At 50.8% G+C, this 24,622-nt stretch overlaps 11 protein-coding genes across 11 annotated transcripts, besides 8 other annotated features; 10 read left to right on the top strand and 1 right to left on the bottom strand.

Moving 5' to 3' along the window:
* Positions 1-294: 294 nt before the first annotated feature.
* On the top strand, positions 295-1,341 carry TraAM80_04697 (uncharacterized protein; the record flags this gene model as incomplete). The annotated part of the gene is made up of 1 exon (XM_029381615.1): positions 295-1,341. The coding sequence occupies one exon, from the start codon at positions 295-297 to the stop codon at positions 1,339-1,341; it is 1,047 nt and encodes a 348-aa protein (XP_029238555.1).
* Positions 1,342-1,494: 153 nt separating this feature from the next.
* Positions 1,495-1,534: a sequence feature (A-rich).
* Positions 1,535-1,652: 118 nt separating this feature from the next.
* On the top strand, positions 1,653-2,249 carry TraAM80_04696 (uncharacterized protein; the record flags this gene model as incomplete). The annotated part of the gene is made up of 1 exon (XM_029381614.1): positions 1,653-2,249. The coding sequence occupies one exon, from the start codon at positions 1,653-1,655 to the stop codon at positions 2,247-2,249; it is 597 nt and encodes a 198-aa protein (XP_029238554.1).
* A 593-nt stretch (positions 2,250-2,842) lies between these two features.
* Positions 2,843-2,879: a microsatellite.
* A 565-nt stretch (positions 2,880-3,444) lies between these two features.
* Positions 3,445-4,737, top strand: TraAM80_04695 (uncharacterized protein; the record flags this gene model as incomplete). The annotated part of the gene is made up of 1 exon (XM_029381613.1): positions 3,445-4,737. The coding sequence occupies one exon, from the start codon at positions 3,445-3,447 to the stop codon at positions 4,735-4,737; it is 1,293 nt and encodes a 430-aa protein (XP_029238553.1).
* Positions 4,738-4,887: 150 nt separating this feature from the next.
* Positions 4,888-4,935: a sequence feature (A-rich).
* A 101-nt stretch (positions 4,936-5,036) lies between these two features.
* Positions 5,037-5,846, top strand: TraAM80_04694 (putative TRAF3-interacting protein 1-like; the record flags this gene model as incomplete). The annotated part of the gene is made up of 1 exon (XM_029381612.1): positions 5,037-5,846. One exon carries the CDS (start codon positions 5,037-5,039, stop codon positions 5,844-5,846), a length of 810 nt encoding a protein of 269 aa, XP_029238552.1.
* A 358-nt stretch (positions 5,847-6,204) lies between these two features.
* TraAM80_04693 (putative phosphatidylinositol 3-related kinase) lies at positions 6,205-14,763 on the top strand (the record flags this gene model as incomplete). Its single annotated transcript, XM_029381611.1, has 1 exon — positions 6,205-14,763. The coding sequence occupies one exon, from the start codon at positions 6,205-6,207 to the stop codon at positions 14,761-14,763; it is 8,559 nt and encodes a 2,852-aa protein (XP_029238551.1).
* Positions 14,764-15,296: 533 nt separating this feature from the next.
* Positions 15,297-15,698, top strand: TraAM80_04692 (uncharacterized protein; the record flags this gene model as incomplete). Its single annotated transcript, XM_029381610.1, has 1 exon — positions 15,297-15,698. One exon carries the CDS (start codon positions 15,297-15,299, stop codon positions 15,696-15,698), a length of 402 nt encoding a protein of 133 aa, XP_029238550.1.
* A 194-nt stretch (positions 15,699-15,892) lies between these two features.
* Positions 15,893-15,941: a sequence feature (A-rich).
* A 32-nt stretch (positions 15,942-15,973) lies between these two features.
* On the top strand, positions 15,974-16,411 carry TraAM80_04691 (uncharacterized protein; the record flags this gene model as incomplete). Its single annotated transcript, XM_029381609.1, has 1 exon — positions 15,974-16,411. One exon carries the CDS (start codon positions 15,974-15,976, stop codon positions 16,409-16,411), a length of 438 nt encoding a protein of 145 aa, XP_029238549.1.
* A 287-nt stretch (positions 16,412-16,698) lies between these two features.
* On the top strand, positions 16,699-20,025 carry TraAM80_04690 (uncharacterized protein; the record flags this gene model as incomplete). The annotated part of the gene is made up of 1 exon (XM_029381608.1): positions 16,699-20,025. The coding sequence occupies one exon, from the start codon at positions 16,699-16,701 to the stop codon at positions 20,023-20,025; it is 3,327 nt and encodes a 1,108-aa protein (XP_029238548.1).
* A 17-nt stretch (positions 20,026-20,042) lies between these two features.
* Positions 20,043-20,099: a microsatellite.
* A 387-nt stretch (positions 20,100-20,486) lies between these two features.
* Positions 20,487-20,556: a microsatellite.
* A 14-nt stretch (positions 20,557-20,570) lies between these two features.
* TraAM80_04689 (uncharacterized protein) lies at positions 20,571-21,341 on the top strand (the record flags this gene model as incomplete). The annotated part of the gene is made up of 1 exon (XM_029381607.1): positions 20,571-21,341. One exon carries the CDS (start codon positions 20,571-20,573, stop codon positions 21,339-21,341), a length of 771 nt encoding a protein of 256 aa, XP_029238547.1.
* Positions 21,342-22,712: 1,371 nt separating this feature from the next.
* Positions 22,713-22,740: a microsatellite.
* Positions 22,741-22,783: a sequence feature (GA-rich).
* A 175-nt stretch (positions 22,784-22,958) lies between these two features.
* TraAM80_04688 (Gp63-1 surface protease-like protein) lies at positions 22,959-23,330 on the top strand (the record flags this gene model as incomplete). Its single annotated transcript, XM_029381606.1, has 1 exon — positions 22,959-23,330. The coding sequence occupies one exon, from the start codon at positions 22,959-22,961 to the stop codon at positions 23,328-23,330; it is 372 nt and encodes a 123-aa protein (XP_029238546.1).
* Positions 23,331-23,555: 225 nt separating this feature from the next.
* Positions 23,556-23,945, bottom strand: TraAM80_04687 (uncharacterized protein; the record flags this gene model as incomplete). Its single annotated transcript, XM_029381605.1, has 1 exon — positions 23,556-23,945. The coding sequence occupies one exon, from the start codon at positions 23,943-23,945 to the stop codon at positions 23,556-23,558; it is 390 nt and encodes a 129-aa protein (XP_029238545.1).
* Between the last annotated feature and the right edge of the window lie 677 nt (positions 23,946-24,622).

The following is a 24,622-nucleotide window of genomic DNA, read 5'->3' as shown; positions in this document are numbered from 1 at the left end:
CTGTGATTATATGGTTCTCAAATTATCTTGGCTGTGGTGAAACACTCTGCTACTGTTTGTTCTTTCACTAAGGCTTAATGTCTGCTGTTTTTGTAGCATACATGAACTTTTCGTGTTTTACAACTTGGCTGCATTTAATTTGTTTTTTATTTTGGTTTGATCTCTTCGTCTCGCTCATCCTCTTTCACTCTCTGTGCTTGGTTACTGCTCATAGGGGAGGTGGCTTCCAGAGGGGCAGTAGTCGTGACTGAAGCGGCAGACGCTTTCCCAACCATTGCCCCACACCTGCGGCAAATGCGAGACGCCTTCGACGAAATGTTTTGTGTTTCCAAGGAGGCTGAGAGTTGCGCGGAGCAGCAGCGGGACCGACTTTGCAAAGAGTGCAGGCGCATGAATAGAGATGTTATGGGGCGGCAGAAGGAGTGTCGACCAGAAGACACCATAACAGATGTGAGATTATCGCTCCACAGCCCAGACATTCCATCTGCAGCTTCCAAGAATGCCGTAGGGGCTCATGAACAAGCAGTGTATGAGACGAAACGCAGCCATTCAGCTGGTAGTGGCTCTATCAAGGAGGAGTGTCGCCGGAGAAGTTTATGGAAGCCTGTCAAGCGGAGACCGTATGTTTGCAAAGGACAGCGAGGTGACGCTTCATATTTCAGTTTAGACTCCAATGGTGATGTTGACTCAGGTCCACTTAAATTGAACTGCGGTCGTTCAAAGGCGACGACGTCTGAAACCTTTTCGTCTTACCCGCAGATGTTGCCTTTGCCCCTATCAGGTCATCCGTGCTATAGGGGCAAGTGCCGTGATTATGGTGACGTATCATGTCTTTCTTGTAGATGTTTGTCCGGTCGATTGGAGTCCAGATCTTATCGCGTTCCTGGAGTGGGCCCAACACCTCCTCGGCCTAACCTGCGCTTCGCGCCAGGGTGTGCTACGACGCCCACAAATTTTGAGGATACCAGCATGTGTGTCCCAAAAGGGCCTCTTGTGCATGAGAAGAGTTTTTGGATCAATGTTTGGCCCTGTTTCGGTACTTTTACATCGTTTCTTTGCAAGCCGACACGGATTTTGGTGCACAGTAGTTACCGCTACATGGAGCAGCTAACAGAGAAGGCAGGCATGTTGATGAACTGCCAACCGGCACCTAGTGTTCTTTTTGAGCCTGACGGTCGTTCCTTGCGTTCGCTTGCGCAGCTCTTGCCTGAACAGCATTATCTGTTCTTTCCAAGCGGGGGTTTATACCGCAAGGAAGCTGTTCCTGCCGCACTTCTTGTGGAACTTGTGAGAACTGCGAAGCTGACACTCCAACAGCATTCTAGGTCACACGACAACTGAGCAAGAGACATATTCTTTATGAACGTGTTTACATGTACGGTGTGCGACTTTGAAACAATCACGAGCGCATTTCCTCAACGTGCCAGGGACTCTGTTGTACACTAACTCCCTTGTAGTTCTTTTTACTAATGTACTGGCTAGGTTAATGGCAGATCGTTTTCTTTTGTTTCCCTTTTCGTTTTGTTTTTGCTTTATGATACTGCGTATGAATGATTCTTTGCCTGGCTTCGTACAATTATTATTTTTTGTTTTTTTTACTGCATCTTTTTTCCATCTAAACCGAAGAAGGACGGTTCAAAAAGAAGGGAGGCATGACTAGTGGTGATGGCGGCAGCTCGAGTCGGCGTCCTCCGCCTATGCTGAAGGCAGAGCGTCAGGCTGCGTTTAGGCGGAAGGTGCGCAATGAATTGCTCCTGCATGGGCGGGAGAGCAAAGATGCAGAGCGTCGGCGCATGGAGGAGTATCGGCGTCTCTGCAAGGAGGAAGGCGTCCACTCCAAACGTTTGGAGGAGTACGACTCAACGCGCAAGGACGCCTCCAGCACGCTAAACGACAAGCTGCAGAGCATTGACTACGATCAGAGCCTTACGAATGCGGAGAAGAAGAAGCGCAAGTTTAACCTGAAAAGGAATTACGCCGCGCAAACGGTGACAGAGATCCTCAAAAGGAAGGAAAAGCATCACAACGCCCTGACGAAGGTGGAGAAGGCACGAAAGGAGCGGCAAGAGCAAATTGAGGCGGCGAAGGCAGCAAAGAAGGAAAGAGAAGTGACAAAGATTAACTGCATTCAAAGGAGACGTGTGAATAACGCAATTTATGCGCAAAAGACTCGCAAGGGACAGCCGGTGATGGATGGCCGAGTGCAGCTGCTGTTGGATAAACTGCAGCGCGAGCAAAAGAAGAACTGAACCATTGCGAAGTTATTGTCTCCGAACCGTATGTTATTCTTCTTTCTTCTTCCTCCTCCTCCCCCCACGTTTTTCATTCTTGCACTTTGCTGAGGTCGAGCAGTAATCTCTGCGTGCCTTTGCACGCTGCTGTTAATACGAGTATTCTGTTTATTTATTTATTTTGCTATATTTGTTTCATGGCTCGCTACCACCGGCTCCAGCCGCCGTGCTTGTTATTGATGATGCAATCTATTTTACTGTTGTTGTTGTTTGCTTCCACCTCCTTTTTAAACTCGTGTGATTGCGCGTGGGTGCGTGGCAGCAGTAGGGGGGCGCCTCGGTCAGGTACACACTCACCTGCTTTACCCCCACGCTTCTCCCTTTACTCCCCGACCGCAGTAAACGTAGGCTAGAAATGAGTGATCCTCTTATCACCCAGTATTCCCTGCTGGGATATATTGTGGGGCTGGCGATGATTGTGGTGGGAATCCTCTTTCCGTTGGCAGTGATGGGGCTGCGCTCACGCTCCGTATTCCGCAGAGGAGTTTTTAGGCCGCCGGCGACTTTCCACTGATGTGGCTGCGCTTGTATGGCGAAGGACGATCAAATGGGGGGGAGGGGATAGAGAAAGAGAGAGAGAGGGAGAGACCGTTGCATTTGATTCGGGTGATGTGCGGCCGTGCTTGTGTAGTAATCCGCGTTTTTTTTTGTATTGTTGCCCCTTTTTTTCTGTGAAATATTATTATTATTTTTTTTTCTTTGTGTTGCATCCGATTGATGGGTCTGCATTTGGTCTGAATTCGCTCTTACAGTACCTTGCCTTACTCCCCACGGCGACGTGGGGTGAAGGCAGGACGAAAAAGAAGAATAAAAAAGGAGAGCGAAGGTAAGTGCGTTGATATAGAGGCATTAATATAATTTATATGCGTTCTTTTCGGCTGCAGCGGGTCGTGTATTGCGCCGCCTTTTCGCGTTACCCCCTTTCTCTGCTTCAGATCCGCACCACTACAACCACGGAGAGTAATGGTGGGAAAAAAAAACGTCAAACGACGTGGGATTACCGCCGGTGCAAGCGTCCTACACTGTGCTGCAGGGCACTAAGGGAAGGGATAATTCATCTGGCCCGTTGCAAGAGGCAGTGGGCAGTGCCAGTGGCGTCAAACCGACTGATGGGCCGGTGGAGCCGGACTACGGCCCTCTCCGGGCTGCCGGTATGTGGAAGGTGGAGGATGTGGTAGACGTGAAGAAGTCGACGGTAGACTTTCGGCGTATCGATGATGTTGAGAGCGAGGTTATTGAGGCCATGTCGCAACCGGACGACGCTGTGGTGCCTTACGATGCTGAGGAGAAGTGGAAGCATAAGTTGATGTTTGAGCACAAGTTCAAAAAGGCACCCAAACACCTGACGTGGCGTGAACTCGGGGAGGAAATTGAGTGTCTGGACTGCGTCATTGATGTGGACGAGCATAGGCCGGAGGAGATCTTTACCATCTCCTTCTACTTTACTGACAAAAAGACAGGGACGCGCGACATGCTGTGGAAGGCAAGAAACGATGTGTCCTCGTCCGAGGGTTTTACGGATCTGTTAGCAGCCATTGGCGCATGCCTGGGACGAGCGAGTATGCACAGGACTATTCGCTTTGATGACTCCATGGGGACGACGCGTGACATCTCCATCCGTAAGCTGTCACGGTATACATCGGATATCATCATTGCTTTCCGGCCAGCGGAGTCGTACAATAAGTACGCGAGGAAATCTGAGCAGGATGAATACGAGCAGAGTGTGGTGGAAGAGGGGATGAGTATGTGGGGATTTCACCCAGCCCTGATGGATCCTGAGTACAACACCCTGGACTTCCAAGACCCACCTGGCACGTACACCACAGTTATCTCTGCTCATGCCTTCAGCTTCATTTATCTAAAGGCCATTAATCGTCTGCTTTCAAGGCCTCTGAAGGACTTTTATCGACCCTCGCAGCTCATGCGCACCGCGAAGGTGCGGACGGAAGATGACTTGGGCCTTGCTCATGCCATGAAGGGGTGGATGGGCATTGAAGAACAAGTGTATCCTCACTACACCCCGATTGAGGCTATTCAGGAGCACTGGTTGGGCAAGGATGCACCCTTTAGTCTGGTTGCCATGGTTAACAAGTTGCGAGAAATGACGTACTTGAAGCGGCAGAATCCGGAATTCCAGTCTTGGTTGGCTGTACGCCACCACGACACACACATCGCTCTTCGGAACATTGGCCTTAAGCTGCTTGGTGTTGGAGCAAGCACCTTATTTGTGCCGACGACACACAACGAGACGGTTAATCGATTGCTTCCCAAGTATCAGCAGCGACGACTGGAGAGTAGCTTTTCTATAAATGCGCTTCTTGGCGTTCCCGATGAAACGCGGCACATTGGTGAGTTCAAGAAATTGACCGGACGTGATAGCATCACCGGCAGTGAGCCAGGCAAGGAGAACAGCTTCGTGTCTGCTGGCGGCAAGAAGGATGATTAAGGCTCGAACGAATCGGACGGCGTCTCATACTTATGAGCATTGTATCTACCTTGACCTATAATCCCTTTGTACGTGGATAAATATCTTTATCCTCTTGGCTCTGGTGCATCTGGCGTTGCTCTCGCTCATTGGTGTGTTCCTGCTGCTTCATTGTTTTCTTTTTTCCCTTCTTTTGCCTGTTTGTTTTTTGATCTTTGTGGTTGCAGGCGGCGGGGTGTTTATTGTTTTCGACGTCTCTCGTGATTTCTGTGCGTCACTAGGCAATACTTCTGCCCTCACTCTCTTTTGCACTTCCGGCTATGGGAGACACGGAGGTGGACTTCTGGACGCCAACCATCGAGGCATTCCAACCACTGCAGCTAAGCGGTCCGGAGATCACGCCGAAGCTTCTAAAGCGACCACCGTTTCGCTTCATTGCCGACATAGTGACAGCCATCAACGTTCGCTTTGCCGCGTACGACCACATTTTTTCTCCAGATCAGCTTGACGTGACAAAGATCGACAGCAAGGAAAAGAAGATCAAGTACCTCACGACGCTGGTTGAATATGTGGGATCACTTCTTGGAAGGAAAATTGATGTAAGTGTGAAGAAGATTGTTTCGGGGAGTGAACCGGAAAAAACTAATGTGTTCCTGAAGTGCCTTGCGCTGGCAGTGGGATACGCGCAGCAGGATAAAACACGAAAGGCTCAAACCCCAATGCCTGCAACTCAGGAGCCGCCAAGGCTGGTGACTACGCCAAAAGTCTCAACACCAGTCACGGGCACCCCTTCTTGCTCTGAGATGCCGAGACGCATCCCTAACTCTGCGGAAAAATTGCTGAAGAAGGAAGCTGTGATGCGTGAGGCTACGGAATTCTTTAACAAAGTGAATGACTACGGGTACCTTAAACTGAACCAGGAGCAGTCTATTAAGGAGGTTGGCCAAAGCATTGTAGACATGTATAATGAGCTGAAACACGACACTAGCCAGTCTGAGACATCTTCTCTGCCATTAGATGCTCTTGAAAGGGCCATTGCACGTCAGTTAGACGTTATTCAACAGGTGTCTGCTCTGCAAGTGGAAAATGATGTGGTCGTGGAAAAGCTTGAGGTGTTGCTCTCTTCCTGAGATAAGGAAGGGTCTGCTTGTGTGAAGTACGTGGAGGTGGTGAGACGTGCACCTGCTCGGATGAGACCTTTTTTTTTCTCTTTTGAAGGCGGCCCGCTATACTGCGGCAGATGTTTTTTTTAATTATTATTGTTTTTGTTTGGAGGCCCGTGTTTTGTTTTTACTCTTTTTTTCTCTATCTTTTTTTTTGTTCTTTTTTTCTGTGCGTGTGTGTGTGCTTCTTTCGTGTGTGTTATGTAGGGTGCTGGTATGCAGCGTGCACCGAGTGTGCGCGCCCGAGATTGAGAAGCCTGTACGACCACGCCACTGACTTGGAGTGTGCGTGGGTGCAAAAAAAAAAAAACGAGGGAAAAATAAAATGAGTTATGCAGAGATTAATGAGACCAGCGCGCAGGAGGTGGAGAAGGAGGGGTTGCACAGGCCACTGACTGCAATAAAGCGCCCAAGGCCGTCAACGGAAGATTCAGCACCTTTGCGTGAAATTCTCAAGGCGTTTGGGCAACGTGCGACTGCGCTAGACATGGAAGTTGCCGCTTGTGGCAACCCTCCAGATGAGTTACAAGCCAAATTGTGGACCCTTATCCTTGACATTCGACCATATGTGCTTGTGGCGCTCACGTCGAATGTGTTGGCGGTTCCTCTGGAGATGAAAAAGTTGTGCCATGCAGGCTCGCGGCGAGTGTTGAGATATGTTTGGCTTGCCCTCCGTATTTACATTAGCGTGTCTCGCATTGCGGCGGTAGTTCCCGGCATCCTTGTGCATAGCATATTGACTCTCCTCTCCTTACTTCCCGTACTTGGAGCACCATACCCGCTAGGCAAGGCAAATGAGGAGATACTATTTAAGGGTATTCATCAGGCTTTTGTTTTACTCTCCTCCCGTTCTCCGTCCTTGTTTCAGCAGCTTTGTCGTACCCTCTTACGGGATGACACGATGGGTGCCTTCATTTTTCCTCAAATCGCCGGGATAAGGTGCTCATACGGGCGCTGCGTCATTAAGATTAGCGATCCACCGGTGATTAACGGGGTCTCTTCTGACGTTGAATCACTGTTTGTATCTAACATCGTTGCCGATAGCATGTACGAGGGCGTTTGTGTGGCACGTGGATTATGCAACATTATGACTGATCTATTTGAAAGTAACATCCTGTTTCAATCGAATTTGGATGAGCGAGATGTAGTGTTGCGTTTAGCATGCAGCCTTCTTATTTTGAACTTACAGGAAAGTTCTTTGTACAGGTTAGTGAGTGGGTACAGTGAGCCGCTGGAGGGGGGATCCTGTGGATATACGCCTGACAAACAAGAACCCGGTCCATTGACGCTGATTCAAACCAGCGTCGGGGCTCTTTTGCGGGTGATGATGTCACACGGGTTGCTTATTAAATCGGTTCATGGAGCTATGATCCTCAATACTTTGCTGGGGCACCTGTCTGAGATGTCGCGTCTAGACAGGATTGACTGGAAAGTAACGTGGGAATTAGAGCTGCTTCGTTGGATGGCGGAAACTAGTACGCAGAGTACGGCAGCCTCTAACTCGCTGGCCACTAGGGAAACAGGGGAAGGGGGGGATACCTTGGAAGGGGGTGACGGCACGGCTGCTCCTCACACAATACTAGAAACCTTACTTTCAAAGCCAAAAGTGCTAAGCGATGTTATTCGTGCTCTGATTGGATGTGTTCGTCGGCAAACTTCACCAGAGTCACTTGAGGCAGGGGCCGTATTGTTTAAAATGTTCAAGGAGACACTGCCGCATATCAATTGCATCTCGAGACACATGGACGAGGTGATTTATGATGTGGCTGCAGATCTGATAAACGCATTGTTGGATGTTAGGATTCTGCAACCAATGCTGTGGTTTGCAGATGCGTCTCCCAGGCAGGGGGTATTGCACCAACTGCTCAAACTCTTCCCGCTGGAAAAGGTGCAGCTACTTCTTCAAAGGGAGCTTGCACTCCGTTGTGGAAAGGTGCCGATGGATGAATACTTGTTGGCTACCGCAAACTCATCCATTGTGCTTTGCGAGAAAAATAGTGTAAAGGATACACTTTCAGCAGCCTGGCAATGCCTAGTGGATGGGGGAAATGTCATGGCGGCGGATGCGGTTGTCATTCTCTTGCGGTTGACAAAGCAAGTAGATGTGGAGGCAATGGCGCTGAGTTTGCTAGAGGCGTTGGCCACGGGGCGTGCGACTCTGCACCGGCTGGATTCGTCACTGCACGTGGCGTTAACTTACGCGGTCCTTATAGAAAGGTTGCCCCTCAGCGGTGGTGGTGACAAAGATGCGCTGCTTTTTGTGAAGCAACTGCTACGATCGCGGGAGGGGACGCCAGCGATGGCGCTGTGGTGCACCATTGGTGTCCTCAGTGGCTTCAGAAAGCGCATCGCCCAACTGTGCCAGTCCAGAATGAGTGATGCAGCCTCCTCGTGCTGTTTTGAGACGGAGTCAAAGGACGGTGACTCTGCCGCCGTCCTCACCGCCTTTAGGGAGATTACAGACGTGCTTGAAGCGCTCGCCGTCGTCACTCCGAATTGGTCGTTTGAGGAGCTTGCGAGTAACAACGCACCGACGCTGTTTTGGCAGCAAATGGTGGCGTTTGTAACAGAGACGCTTTCTGTAGCGGAGTGGTTGCGTGCCCACTCGACTGCGTCCGGCAGCGTGGAGAGGACGCAGTCGACGGAGGTGATTGTTCTGGATGACGAAGGGGGGACGGATAAACCACAGGAAACTCTGAACCTAGAGGAGGATGTTTTTATTGTGAGCTTCAGTAAAAAACGTCGAGGGCGGCCGCAACAACGGCGCTGTGGCGAGGCCGAAGAAAAGGAGGAGTCAGAGGAAATGTACAACAACAGTAGCGGTGGTGTCGATGAGTTGTTGCGTGGCGTCAGTGCTTCTCTGGAAGCCATCGGCTGGGTAGCACGCCAATTCCTCTTTACACGACCCTCGCAGACATCGGATGCTCTTCATGACACGTTGCTATCGTTTGTTTGTTTGTGTGTGGCGCTTTCTCCTGTGCGGTGGGAAGCCATGGAAGATATTGTTCTGACGCGTGGCCTGAATCACAGCAATCGCATCGTTCGCCACGGCTACGTTGCGTTAGTGCTACGTATGCTACTTACTCGATGGAATGACGCTGGCATTGCGCGCGTGCTTATGCAGAATTTGTTGCGAGTTAAGGGGGATGCGGCGGTGCAACAGCATTGGTGCCTTGAGGCATTACTGGCCGCCTTTACTGGTGAGTTTCACTTGGTGCTTTTAGGGCAGGGTATGTACCATGACGTTTCTTCTTCTGCGGTTGCCTCGTTACCTCTAGCAATCACCCCGACCCCGCAACAAGAGCAGCAACGCGCAGCCTGCAGGAGTCTTTTTGAGATGTGCATGGAAATTTGGGAAAACAACACCTTCACGCAGCCCACCAAATCCACGGCGCTGAGTGCAGCACATGCCATTATGTTGCATTCTTCCTGGTCGGTGGCTGCGTTATGCTGGGGGAATGCTGACATGATTTATACCTCGTTTTTTAAGGCCATGTGTGATTTAGAAGGAAGCACCGTGCAAGGTGTTGCCCTGGCTTGTCTTGAGGAGTCGCTGCCCCTCTGTGTTCTCTCCGACGGAGGCAAGGAAAGGCTGCAACAGATATCGGCGTTGTTGGAAGAGCCACTTTCTCAACGCAGCGTATTTGCTAGGGTGATGGCGTACATTTTGCTGGAGTATGCCCATGCACAGGCGACGGTGAAGTTGGAAAAGATCCAGAGGCTATTGGATTTTTTTTCAATCCCCTTAGAGAATTTACCGGATATGGTGATTGACGCCCGTGCGCCGCTTATTGTTAGTTTTATCTACTTGGAAGCTGGGCGTCGGCTCCGCAGCGTGGAGTTGCAGCTTGAGACGGCTGAGGTGAATCTCACGGAAACATGCAAGAAGGATGACAGTGGTCTTCTCTCCAACTTCAACCTTGCAGTGGAGGTAGCGCTTCGTGTTATGGAGTGCGGTCCTGCTGCGGATGCGATTTTGCAAGCGCTGGTAACACCGGTTGCAATAGAGATGGATGTAAGGGCGCTAACAGGGGATGTCTTTCACGTGTTGGATGCGATGGCAGAGCTTGTGGGTTTTGGTATCGGGCCCTTGAAGGTGACTCACCATGTCTCTATCTGCATTGTGCGGCGCTGCCTGTGCAGTCTGACGTTGCTCATACGATTACTTGGCTCCCACGCGACGACTGTTGCGCCCAAGCTGCCAGCCATATTGATGCACTGCAGTGCACGGCCACAGTTGGTGCAGTCAGTGTGTGTGGTCTGGCGTGAGTTACTTGCAAATTGCACGAAGGAATACCTCAAGGAACACGCTTTTAGTATTGTTGTGGATCTTCTTAGCATGGTACAGCTGGCTGAGGCTCATGGCTGTAGTCTTGATGTGGAGGGAGGGTCCTTGCCTTTGTTGGAAGAGGCCATGCGGATCGTTTACGAGAGTTCTTCACGAGAGGCCTTCTGGGAGTGGTACTTTCTAGTGATGGGTGAGACAAATGAACTTGTCCGCCGGTTGAGGGTGGGTGGCAGCCATTCAGTGTCCTTTTCAGAAGCACAGGGTCCGGGAAAGGGCCCGGCACACACGGGACATAACGCCACAGTTGTTGTGGCTGGTTTTTTGTCCGTGATGCAATCGGGCTCCGCCAAGTGCAACGAGGCGTTTGTCCGTGCCCTTTATCAATATCTTTACAAAATGGACAGTGCGGGTCGGATGGAGATGACACGGGCGGCTGAGGCGAGCCCGCAGTTTATTTCCACGTTGCTCAATTGCGCATGTGAGCTGCGCAACGACAACCTTGAGTACATATTGGCTTGCGTTGGCATGATTGGTGCCGCAGCCCACTCGCACGCTCCATTGCTAGCAGCGGAGCGAAATCTTACTTCGCATAGTGATTCCATGTCGTTTTCCCTGACTAGCGGCGGAAGTGGGGCTTTACGGGGCATGCACTTTCTGCCGCAGGACGTATTGGACTGGCGTACCCTGGCGCACAAATTGCTCGGTGTCTACTGTCCGCGGTCTCTTGCAAACACAGCTGACCCCACCATGCATGACCGCGCTGCGTACGCTGTACAACAGCTTCTGCGTGTCTGTACAGACACCGAGCGGCGACTGGTTGACCGCTTGTCCCTTGAGGCTACAGAAGCTGTAGACGTTAAGGAGCTTCAGGAATACGTGTGGTGGTCGCAATTGGAGCCAAAGTGTCAGCAACTTCTGGCAGGATATACCATGACTCGCTACGACAAAAACGTCCTCACAAGGACTGAACTACGCAGTCCGGTGTACGCGGCTGGAATGTCTTTTAATGAGTGGTTGGTTTTATGGTTCCGTGACCTTGTCGAGCGCTGTGAGGGTATTTTTGGGCTTATGATGGGCTCGCTGCGCAACATGGCAAAGGGCGACCACGTCCTCATCACATGCCTTTTGCCCCTCATTATTGTTCACCTTCTACGCATGAGTAACGTTGACCATTGCAATGCGGTGTTGACTGAGGTGACAAATTTGCTTCGCGTTGCGTCACCTAGCACACGACACGAGGAGAGACAGACTGGCTCACTTTATTCGCAGGGCATCATGCGTGAGGTTGCCACGCCCGGGGCACGCGCCACTGGCGTAGAGGAACATGTGCAAGAGGTCTTTCAGATTCTTGAGAATATTGAGCACCTGCGACTAAATCTGCTTCGCTCCGCCCGCAAACTTCACACATCGCGTGCGGGTACGCTTGACCTAACGGAAGCGACACATGTGGATGCCGTCTGCAAAAACTTTCTTCTTCTTGTGCCATGGACCACCAAGGCGGCGGCGGCGGTGGCCATTGGGAGCAACATGCGTGCGCTACGATGCATAGAGAGCCAGCAGTATTTACCATCCGTGCACGACGTTATGAAGCATAACATATCCCTTCAGTGTATTTTTGCCGCTCTCGGCGACAGGGATTCATCACGGAGTCTGCACCGCACACAAGTACACCAACCTGAGGATTCAGCCTTTTCGTATGAGAACAACGGTGAGTGGAGTCTTGCACTGCAGGCAAGCGAGTTGGTGCTACAACACCAACCCAATAGTATTAACCATCAGTTTACTCTTCTGCGTTGTATGCAGCAACTCGGACAATTACACCTCATGTCTCGCTACAGTCAAGCTCTTCTGACGCAATACTCACGCCTTCCAGGCGAGCACGGGAAGGAGGGCAATCTTTATTGGGACGCAAAGATGACCGCATTGCAGAACTACGCGAATGAGGCGGCATGGCGTCTTGGGGAATGGGAACGTATTGAGCCTCGCCACGACCTTCCAATTAGCGTGGCACCACCCATCAGAGCCTTCACCAACTTACTTTACAAGCGAGGCACATTGAACGAGGTATTCTCCGCTTGCAAAATGCAGCGGCAAAAAATAGCACCCGTCATCCGTGCAGCCTTTAGGGAAAGTTATGCTCAGGTGCATTCACACGTTGCCGTTCTTCACGCCCTAAGTGATATTGAGACCGCAGCTGAGACTGCGATGTCTCTGCAAATGGATGAAAAGCCTGATGGAAACGTACTTTCCGTTCATGATGGCATCTTGAGTAACACGACACGCCTTCAGGAGTTTGCATCGTTGCTGCAGCAACGAGCCTGTCTAACGGAGACCACACCAGAAACGCAGGAGCTTTTAATATCACTTCATCGCGCTATTTTTAGGGCGTTTGACATGAAGGAAGAGGTGACTAAAACGTGGATGCAGCACGCAAAGATGTTGCGTGATGAGGGGCTTTTAGAGGCGGCACTGAGTGCAGCCAAACGAGCGAAACTGGGAGACGGCTACGTTGATCCATCCTACTATACCACCGTGGCTAAGCTTCTGTACGAGATGAACATGCCAAATCAAGCTGTTGAGTTTGCCGAGAATGTCGTCAACGATGCGCTCGGCCCGCTTGTTACTCGCGCCAAGCTACGGCTGCTAGTCACGCGATGGCGGCAAGAGACGGGGTATCAAACCTCCCAGGAGGTGATTGCAGGGTATGAGGCGGCACTGAAAATGAATGAATCTGAAAAGGCTCACCACCACCTTGGCTTGTTTTACGAAACATTGTATCGCTCTATTCAGAACTCTACACAGGAGGCTGGCGCACTTCTCAGTGCCTCTTCTGATGACATTGAAGAGAATAAAGTGGTGCGAAATATCGAGTCTTATGTGCTCCAGGCGATTCATCATTTTGGGCTTGCGCTGCGGCTGGGCAGCAAAACGATGGTCGTCTCCCTGCCTCGCATGCTGACACTGTGGCTCAATTGCTCCACCGTGTTGGCTGCGAAGTCGGGATCAGCCGCGGTTCTTGCGGATTCGCTGCTTAAAAAGATGAATGAAATGATGGAGCGGTTTCTATTACAACCGGGCACGAGGTTGCCAGTCACACAACTCATTACAGCCCTTCCCCAGCTGCTGTCTCGCATTGGTCAGGACAACGCCCGCGTGGTTAGGATCGTCACGGGCACCGTTGTCAACCTTATGGTGGAGTTCCCGCAGCAATGCCTGTGGCAGGTGCTTCCAATTATGTTTAGTAAGCAACGCCAACGCAGCGAGACGGCGCGCACTGCGATCGTTCTCGAGTTTGTGAACCGCGTCCCGACCCAAAAGCGGCTCGTTGAGGACATGCTTGCTTTATTCAAGTCGCTTATTGAGCTCTGCAACTGCCCTGCAGCAAGCCTTGTCGGTGGCCGTTCATCGTCGCAGGCGTCGCTTGCCGGGAAACCCTTTATGCAGCGGATCCAGCAGATCCTGCCAGTGACACGCATTATTCTGCCGACGATGGCCAACCTGTCGCCGAATGTTATGCGTGTGACGGAGAACACGGCTGTCTTTGCTGGTTCTGCAGCGTTTCAGAGCCTGGAGGAGCGTGTAACCATCATGAGCTCACTGCAGAAGCCCAAGCGTATAACGATAATAAGCGATGAGGGGGCACGTGTTCCTTTTTTGTGTAAGGCGAGGGATGAACCCAGGAAGGATATGCGAATGATGGAAATTGCCTCCTTAATGAATACGTTCTTCCTTACGGACCCGGAGCCGAGGCGCAAGCGGTTTGCACTGCGCCGGTACGCCGTTGCCGCTCTCAGTGATGACTGCGCCATTATCGAATGGGTCAGCAACCTTGTCCCCTTTCGCAGGGTGGTGGAGGATTGCTATGCATGGGAAGGCACGGGTGTCCGCGTTTCGCAGGTAAAGGCGTGGAAGGCCATGGTGGACAACGGATCACTCACCAAGATGGACATGCTGCGGAAGCATATCTTCCCCAAAACGAAGCCAGTCTTTCACAACTGGTTTCACCGTCACTTTCCTAGTCACCAGGAGTGGTTTAACGCGCGTAACTGCTACACACAAACCACGGCACTGTGGAGCATCGCAGGGCACATCGTTGGTCTTGGTGACAGACATGGCGAGAACCTCATGCTGGATTTGCGTTGTGGGGAGTTGTTACACGTGGACTTTGCATGCTTATTTGACAAGGGTGAGTTCCTGGAAATCCCAGAGCGGGTACGGTTTCGCCTGACGCAAAATGTGGTTGACGGCATGGGGATACTTGGTGTTGACGGACCCTTTCGCGCATGCTGCGAGTTGGCTCTTCGCTGCCAAATGAAAAACAAGACCGCCGTCATGAGCGTTGTTGAAACGCTTTTGTATGACCCTCTCGTTGAATGGACGCGACACTCGTCGTTGCGTCAGAAGAACTTTGATCCCAGGCAGCTGATTGGACGTGTCTCGCGGCGTCTGGACGGATTTCTTGACTTGTACAGTTCCACCCGCGAGAAGGACACGTTAGCGCTCAGCTGTGAGGGCCAAGTCTCGCGCCTCATCAGTCACTCCTCCGCACTCGAAAATCTCTCCGAGATGTATATCTGGTGGATGCCGTGGCTGTAACGATCTTACTGCAGCGGTGGTGCTGGTGCAGTACGGTGTGGAGGAACCCACACAAAACCAAGTGAGGCGGAGATGCTCGGGTGGGGTGATGAGGCAATGAGCAACGGCACCGCCAGCAACAGCGGAGGCATTGCCGACTCGTGCACGCGTGAGACTCCGTAAAATTTTAAACATAAAATGCGGTGGAAGTATACACATATGCATAACCTTAAAAACAAAACAAAACAGGAATTCCACCAGAGCAGCAGGTAAAAGCAGCGCAGTAGACTCTTGCCATGCGTAGGAGTGCAGATAGAAACCTTGCAGTGTATTTTCTTTTCTGTTATGTTTATCCGCTTTTTATTTTTCCTTTTGCCTCTCTTTCTGACGCCTGCGGCTGTGTTACTGCTGCCTGTTTTTATTGTGCTTGGAATGAAAGATGACCGACCCGCAATGAAGTGGCTGCTGCGGCTCGTAACTGGACGCGGAAGGCGGCGAACGCCTGTCCCATCAAAGCCGTACGTCGACACCGCGTCACAGCTTCGCGGCACATGATGGACCCTAGGCTGTACGATCCCGATGACGTGAAGCACATCGACCCCGAGAAGCCACACTGGCAGGACCCACGCTTTGAATCACGCGAAAGTCTTCAGTTTTTTGATTTTTGGGGGTACAACAGGGACTGGAGCTGGACGCTCTTCCGGGCCTCTACCGTTATCTTTGCTATTGCGCTTTACTGGGAGCTGCTCACGCTGCTATATACGCAGAATGACCCACCGCGGATTACGGGCAGCACCACTGTGTCACCTGTTCCAGACCATGCGAGGGACGACAAGGCAACCGAGGAAGAGTTACGTGCCACAGGCTTCGCATACATTGGCGTAAAGGAGTTGGACCATCTTGGTCTGTCAAGCGGCGGAAGCACACCGTCAGGGAGGAAGGAGGAGGACGCTTAGCCTCTTTGACAGCTCCTCTGCAGCGGTAGGGGCAGGAATGCGCATGCCCAGCCTATACACACGTATCCGCCTCTACACAAGCGCTCTCTTTTAAGCGGCGTCAGAGATGTTTGAAGGAGATTCATGCTGCTCTTATTTGTTACTGTTCCATTTTTTTATTTTGTATGATTTGAACGGAATTTATTCACCTGCCCTTTTTTTTTATTATTTATTTATGCGTTGTTGTTTTTTCTCCTTTTTTTTGGCAAACAAACTACATAAAGGGAATAGTTAGGATGAACGACATTTATGCTAGACGACTCGCACAAGGGATGATGTTCCACCAGCTTATGCGTTGCCACGGAACTCTGTGGGCCGCGACGCAAGTGACGAAAGAAAAACTTGACTACAACTTTATCCGTGAGGAGTTTATGCGGTCTAATGGTAGACGCACAATGCCGCTTCTTATTGGTGCTGCTGCTGAGGAAAATCTTCATGAACTGCATTTTACCCATTTGACTGAGCATTGTGCGTGGGGAGAGAGCGCAAGGGCCTTAGCTGTACATCGACAGACGCCGTTGTCACAGCGCATTGCAGCGATGGGAAGAATGTCTGAGACAATTCACCAGACGAAAACCGCGGCCACAATGCAGAATCTCTTCAATGAACAGTTGTCCCATATAGATGGCATTAGCTCCTTTGAGGAGGAACCCCTTATCGAGGAAGCCAATTGATATACCACGGGGTGGTTGTATCTTGGGCATCGCATTGATGGGTGGTGGTGGTTGGGGGAGGAGGGGCTGCATCAAAAGTGTGTGTCTCTCCTTTACGGACATCCTGTGTTGAAAAGGCGCACTTCTCTTTTTCTTTTTGTTGACCTTGTTTTTGGTATTGTGCGTTGGTCGTGGCTCCTTTTACTATTTTGTCACTTTTTTTTGTTTACTGTATTCTCTTTTCTCTCCACGCCTGGTTGCATTTTTTTTCTTTTTGCTGCCGCTAGCAGAGAGAGGAAGAACGTGGAATGGTTTCGTTTTTTCATCGCAAAAAGCATGAGAACAGCTCCGCCGCCTCATCATTGAGAGGGCAGGATGGGGTTGCCACGGGAGTAGTGGCGCAGCATCCTTCACTTGGTTCGTCCGAGCAGCCATCTACAGCAACTGCTGCTCCGTCCCCACTTCCTGCTGCAACTCTGGCGATGCCAGCGGCGTCGTTGCCGCCTCCGTCAGTTAACGTCAAAAGTGCGTTATTACCACCGCAGCAAGCAGTTGCCACACATCCCGCAGGCATGTTGCCGCCGCCGCAATCCAAGAGTGGGCTCCAGACACCGGAACTCATGCAGTCAACTTCAGTGGACCGACGAGGGAGTGCGTCCTTGCATTCGACACATCTGCAAGGAAACCAACTGCAGCTGCCTCCTGGGACGAGGCTTGTGGGCGGCTCTCCACCTCCGGGGGTCAAGATGATGATGAAGGGCCCTCCACTGCCTCCTGGGGTAAAATTTATAAAGGGGCTCCCACCGCCTGGAATGATGAAAAAAATAATGATGCCTGGCGGACCATTTGTGAAAATGCCAATGATGCCACCGCCACAGTCAAAGCAGTTGGCGCCAGCTTTGAAGAGCCCTATGGCACCGCCTCCACCGGGGGGTTTGCCACCAAGGAAGTCCTTGTCATCCGCTCCGCAGTTGAAAGTGGTTCAAATGGGAGCCTTACCATCGCCCCAACAGATTCCCACCATTCCTCCTATGCTTCATAGCAATAGTGTCTCGGTGGAAAAGGAGCACGCAATTACTCCTCCACAGCCTGAGAAAAAAGAAGACGACGACAGTATTTCTGTATCTAAGCCCAAATCGAACTACATGGATGAGTCAATGCTGAGACCGGATGCCCCGCGGAACCTGACGGATAGCGAGAGTGAAATTCAGTTTGCTGTTGAAGAGGACCCTCCTGTGGCGGGGACACCAGTATTATTACGGAAGTCTCCAGAACGGAGCCCCCCCAACCCTTCCAATACCTCTTTGATTGAGTTCAATGAGGAAAGAACCCCGTCACCAACGCCACATTTAGTTCAGAGTGAGGATCTGACAAAAACTCAGGAAAGCAGCGTGTCACACCAACGCCTTCAAACGTCGTTACTGTCTACGTCAAAGTATTCCCGTACTATTTCTCAGGGGGAAACTAAAAAGCTTGAAGATAAAGAGGAACACCATGATGAATCAAATTTGCTCAACTCGGTGGATCACCGCCCAGGTGTAGGATCAAGGGAAGAAGACGAAAAAAAGCCCGAGACTTCTATAAATCAACTAAAGAGGAATCAAGTTGCTGCGTCAGACGTGATGCCTGACCTTTCGCCGGTTGTCGTAGAACACATTAAGAGTCAGAGGCTAGAACAGGTTACAAGCGCCTTGAGGGAGTCTTCTACCCACCTTGAGGAAGATAATGCAATACCCTTTAGTGAAGGTAAACTTTCCCCTAGTTCTCGTAGCCGTATTGTGGAGCAGTTTTTTTCTATATTGTCGCCGCAACAATTTTACGGAAAGGTCACCAAACTGCATGGTATTCAGCTCATGAAGAAGGATACTGAACGGCCTTCAGGCCTTAAAGAACACAAAACCATTTTTGTAGCAACAAAAGGAGTTTTGCCCAATCAATTTTTTTATCCGCAGCTGCGGCTGTTGGAGTCGGATGGGGCCCAGGCAAGTTGTGATGGATCCTCTGAATACTTGGATACCCCCATCGTTCTTTACGAGGCCGCACCTGGAAACATGCTCTTTGCTGAAACGGTGCTTGAGGCGAAGCATAGTCTTGAGAGCAACTCTGCTGCGACGAGTTGTTTTGTATTGGATAAATCTGCAATTCTTTTTAGAGACCCAGCGAAGTTTGCACTTCCACTCGCGATGTTGACGGTGCGGTGGGTCCCGTATTCCGTGGCGCAGTCTGAACCTCAGTGCCCAGTGCACCACAAAGAGCTGCAGCTGTTTGATCGATTTTCGAAGAGCTTGCTGTGTGCTCTGTGTGTTTCAAAGAATGCGTCCCACGTCGACGACTTGGTTGTCATTCCGGAGGTTCTTGATGGTGACTCTCGGCTCCGAATTTTGGAGCGGCTTTCGGAGCAGGCGCAAGGGGTGCGGCGAAGTGCCGCACGCTGGGTGAGTCAGCATCAAAGAATCATGTCTATTGCGAAGCACAAAAAGGATGCTGTCAATCAACAGTTTGATTTACTTCTGGCTGCTGTTGAGGCGAAGCGGGAGGAGTTTTTGGAGCATTGTGATGTTGTATTTGGTTATTCACTGAGCAATATCGCGAAGGAGATTCTTTCCGAGGATGAACATGTGCGGTTGCTACAAGCCGCAATTGATCACCTGCAAACGGAAGGTGTAAAACCGCTGTATTCAATGCAGATTGCCACGGTGGCGAACGCACTGCATGCCTCTGAGGAGTTCCCGAAGCCCATTTCACTGGAGTCGCTTGAGCTGCCGATGCGAACAAACGAACTTACCCCAAATCTACAGCGGGCAATGGCGGAGCTGCAGTGTCTGTCGCCAGTGTTTGCGAGGACTAATTCGAACCGTTCACATTCTCCGTTTAGGTTTAAGACTCTGGAGGAGCGGACGATTCCGCGGGAGCTGCATCAGCACGAGCACCAACAGGATCGGAGGGAGCGAAGCCAGGTGGTGACAAGAAGTGCAGAATTTGAAGAACCATTTCCTATCAGAGTACAGAGACCACGTTCTTTTCCACGGAGACGCGGAAGCCGAACTGGGAGCATTCCTACTTTCCGTGGGAAAACCAGTGTGCCACCACGACAGCGACCCATGCGGTTTCTACTGCGTGGTCAGGAGGCGGCTTTTGAGATGGATAGAATTCGTACGCCAACCCAGCGAAATCATTTGGGGCAGTGGATAGCCATTCCGGGATGCCGTGGAACCTGCTTGCTTGATGTGCCTATTCATGAGCTTATGGCAGATGATGATGATGTGAGAAACGCGCGGAGAAGGCCAAAATGTCTAGAGTGGTCACTGCGGGTGGAAGATCCCGGTGAGTGGGTGGGTATTGGCGTGGGGGTTGGGGGTCATCTAAAGGCTTGGGCTGCGAGCCGCACTCCCGACTTGAGTCACCTTTGGGTGCTGACATGTAGCAACACAAGGCGCTTGTTCCTACTTAGAGTGACGTTTAACCCGAATGTTGGACACGCAAAGCTTTCTATCCACGATGGGAAGGGCAAACAGCTCGATGATGGGCGGATACCCCAATGGAACGCAACGCGTAGCTGCTACCCCCAAGTCACTTTTGGCGGCCGCATTGGTGAGGTTAGCCTCATAGATTGGCCTCGCGTTGTGTCGAGGTGAAGAATTGCGGATGCACATATGCTGCAGGAGGATGTGTGTGTGTATGTCCACGTACACGTGTATGATCGTATTGTTCTTTTATTTGGATGCTTGGATTGTGAACAGTGATGGATTCTGAAGAGTCTGGAGGGGAGGCGCTGTGACTAAATGAGGTGGCGCGTGCTGCGGGGCGTCGCAGAATGGAAGATGGAAATCACCTCCGGCAGAGGAATAGACGACACGAAATACCGACGAAATCTGTTGAACTCTGCAGCACATTGTGCAACTGGCGTCCTCTTCCTTCGTTTACAATTTTATTTTTCTCTTTAGGCAGATATTCTTTCTGCATCGCATACGAATATACGTGGAGTCAAATAAACTGGAAGTCGCTTTTGCCGTTTTGTTTCCGCTTGTATGTTTTGTAGTGTTTTTCCCCCTCTCACCTTCATTTTATCGCGCGTTTTTGCTTATTGTGAAGGGGGGAGAGGGAAGAGGAAGCGCAGAAGAGAGAGAGTGTGTGGTTGGGGACGAGAGAAGAGAGAGAGAGAGAGAAGTGAATGTGAGTAATGGTATTTCCTTTTGGCCTATATGACGTCCTTCTTCTTGTGGCATCTGTTTCACCCCTGCTGTGGGCAAAGCGTGGTGATGTGGTGAGGTCTAGCGTCCACAAGACAGTAGCCTTTGTGACAGACGATGACACCTACGCGGCGCGGAGGGCGGAGGCGGCTACTCACAACTGTACAACACCATGCGCGTTGCTTCCAGGCAAAGATGTTGGCGGAGCAACGTCTGCCGCTTCTGTGGAAACTGAGACACTTGTCGCTAGCGGTATAGCTGGAAAGTTCACGGGGGACGTCGTGCACGAGTACTCATGCGTATCACATCGCCACTTTCATGAGGTGAAGCAAAGTCGTCCGTCTGTGCGAGATCTTCTTCAATACTCCGAGATGGAACTGATGGAATCTCTTCATAGTTACTCGCTGGCGGAGGTTTCTCGCCTGTATGAGTCTATGGAGCAGGAGGGTCTCTGGGAGGCAGCGTTGAGCGTGACAGAAGGTGCAAGAAGAGGTAGTCACTACGCATACCTTACCAAGAGGAATGTGGAGGCGGCGGTACGGACGCTCCTCCTGGCTGGGGAAAAGCAGCGAGCGGTGCAGTGTTATCTGGCACATGCAAAGGAGTTTCTTGTCTCAGATGAGGTACTAGTGGCCTTATTTGATGCTTGTAGGCACGTTGAGCAAAGTAGTCTGGCGCTCTATCAAGCCGTGAGGCCCTTCCATGCCGAATGGACTCCAGCAGTCTTATATGTGCTGCCTGACCGTGAATGCTCAATATAACTGGAAAGAAGCTTTACAGCTAAACAGTGAATATATGCAGCAAGAACATCAGTCACGAATTACACAACTTATAGCGAATGTCATGCGCAATACGAATTACAAGAGTAGTAGTGTGGATGAATTCGGTGGTGGGATGGGGTGGGGTCTGGGAAAAGACCACTATTACAGTTTCTCTATCATGTAATTCTTCCTCTGGTTTGCTGACCGTCAGGCGGAACGGCTACAGGAGTGTTACGCACACTTGTTGGCGCGCGAGCCAGTGTCCACGGTGGATGTATTGCTGAGGTGCCTTCGTACCCCACGCAGTAGAGAACTGGCGACACGTTGGCTCAAGACGCCCATGAACAATGTGAAGAATTCACCACTTATTTCAGGCAACGTCGTTGACTTGGCGACTCAACTTTATTGCAAGAAACCCAGCATGATGAATCTTAACTCGCTGCGGAAGATTCACATGGCGCAGGATCCAGCGCTGCTTCCTTCCCATGTGGGGGAGAAGCTACAAGAATATGTTGGCCCTCTTCCGATAAGAGAGAATGATGCTTGCGTCTTGGCTCGAACCCTCACCAAGCAAGCAGGGCACTAAAAAATCGCTGCTCATTTCATGGCATCTATGGCTGTGCGCAAGCAATTTGGTGCTCTTCCGCCATTGCCCTTCTACGTGGCACAGCAGGGAAGGTGATTACTGGCGTCTCAAGCAATGACGGTGTGGTTTTCTAACTGTGCTGCCGTTACCGCGGCAGAAATTAATCCTTGCATCGAGTTTTCTGTCCTCGCTGATCACTGGAAAAGTGCATTATTTCTGGATGGAACGGGCTCATAGCCGCGGGGTGCAGCTTCCGTCTGCGATGTATGACAATGTGCTTGGGATCACAAAACATTGTTCGTGGGTTGCCGCCCTCCGTGCGCTTGCATCAATGCACGAGGCAGGGGGCGTCTCTTCTGAAGCGGGTGTTCTCAGTGTACTCGATGTTACAGCTCAGCAGGGAAAAGTACTCAATGCTCTACACGCCATATCCGCCATATCCGCCACTGGAAAGGTTTACTGGACCTTGTAATGCAGCAGTGCATAATAGACGTAATACAAAAGTGTACAGCTCTCTCTTTCACTCTTTCTTCATTCTGTTTGCCATTTGCTCCACATTCACCTTTACCGAATGTATTTCTTTCTTTGTCCGCCTCCGCATAAAAGGGCATACACAAGTACCTTCACCTATTCACAGTTGTATATATACACTGCTGGCCGTGAAGCATCGTGTCTCCCTCTTACTCACTTTCTGTTTTCCTCCACGAGCTTGGGGACCATGTGTTGATTGTGACACTTCCGTGAGGAACACCGCTCTGTACTACTTAAGAAGGAACAAAAAAAAAAAACTAAACTAAAGTAAACTAAACTAAATTCGTGTCTGTTCTTTTTTTCTTGTCTTTTATCTGCATTTCTTGCGATGTCTCAAGTAGGCTATTATTCTACGACAGTCCCAGACTTTTTATCGACATCATGTGCGCTCGAATCTACATTGCAATCATGCAGTCGGCGGTGGTGCTCTTGTGTTGCGCCAGCACGTGTCTTGCCGCCGCGCTGCTCTGAAGCACGACCCATATTTTGACCAGCTGGTGATGCGGAACAGGGCTCAATGCAGGCGTACACTGTCGTTCAACGTTCGCCGTGCTGTGCATACCCTTGGACTTGTCCAGGAGCGGATGATGCGTCTGGGGGTGCTGCCTAAGCGGCACGTGCGTGGCAAGAGGGGTGCCACCGTGATAATCTCTAACAAGGCAATGGAGACGGGGCGGCACCACTACGGCTGCAAGGACTTCCCCGGTGTGGCGCTAGAGGAGTTGAAAGAGGGACGTGTGGCATTACGCTTTTCACTCGACTTTGCGAGGGGCGAGCTGATGGGCCTGTGGTCTTCTTTCACGGGTGGTCGCTACACACTGACGCCGTCAGTTTTTGAATATATGGAGTACTACCGTGCGAATATTGGATGAAACATGGCGAAGCTGACGAGCTGGGGCAGTGCTTCTAACTGTGTGTGTGTTTTTTTTTTTTTTGGGGGGGGGGGGGACACGTGCAACAGTGAGAGCAGTCTGAATTATCCCCACATCTTCGTGCAGCAAATGTGGTTATCGGTGGATCTGCAATCTGATCGCTCCTTCGTTGGACTCTGCAGCAAGGAGTCTGAGAAGCTTGGGATGGAGGCGGGGAACAACTGCTCAATGATTACTCCCTTCCATGCGTATACTGGCAGGTAGTTTTGTAAGAGCATATGCTGCATTGAGGCCGCCACGTTCGTTCCCGGCTTCCGTACTGGCACTCGCTCGATGTGCCTGCATGTGGAACCGTTCTATATGCCGAGCATCAGGAATTCTCAAACGGAGATACCGGTGAGTGGGGTGTGTGCCGAGGTGAACTGCGACGGCGTCATGGTGCAGGTGCGGGTACAAGGGTAACGACGATTGCACCGAGGGCGAATATATCAGAACGGGCAATTCAACTAGGCTCCAACGGATTCGCTGTCCCATGTGCGACGAGGTCTGCGGGATTACTGTCGGGAGAAATACTCGTGGTAGGGCGAATAGCTGATATAGCATTGTGCCTGCCATTCAAAGAGGGCAGTTTCACGATTGCCTTGCCGCTGTTTACGCCGTTTCAACGCATCATGGGTCACCTGCGGAGAGGAGATGGAAATGTTATTATTATTATTTGCTCATTTACTTTCTTCTTGAAATATGAGCTTCATTTCACAATATCAATAACAGAAAAGAGTGGCAACACGAATGGGTGCCCTTTCCCTGTTCGGCAGCCTGCGGGTTTGTCGTCCGGGTAGAAAAGCCCCCTATTTCATTCAGACTGTGTAATGATGATTTGTGAGGAAGGGAGAAATATAATTTCTATGATCGGGCTCGTTTTGGTTTCCTGCAATGGATACATTTTCTGATGCGTGTGGCTCACAACATGGGATCTCAGAAAGAGAGAAAAAAAAACGGTCAATAAAAGAACGAGTTCCCTTTTTTCTCTCTCTCTTTCTGAGAGCCCATGTTGTGTTCTCGTTTTTGCTTTTATTTCATTGCTTTTCATATATGGAAAAATGAACGCACGCTGACGATGGCTTTGGTGCTGCAGTGGCAGGTTTTACTGCATGTTTTTCTTTGGGTTGTTTAGGTGGGGATCAGTGTGCCTGTGCCAAGGATTCTTCTTGGGGATGTGTGCTGTGAGGTGAAGAGTTACTTCCGTCGTTGCACGGTTGGTGCGGCGTTGCAAGATTGCACAGGGTATTAAA

The sequence above is a fragment of the Trypanosoma rangeli genome (genome assembly GCF_003719475.1).
Source record: "Trypanosoma rangeli strain AM80 chromosome Unknown Tra_15.4_contig_00140, whole genome shotgun sequence".
Taxonomy (NCBI): domain Eukaryota; phylum Euglenozoa; class Kinetoplastea; order Trypanosomatida; family Trypanosomatidae; genus Trypanosoma; species Trypanosoma rangeli.
This window is presented reverse-complemented; position numbering and strand designations above follow the sequence as displayed.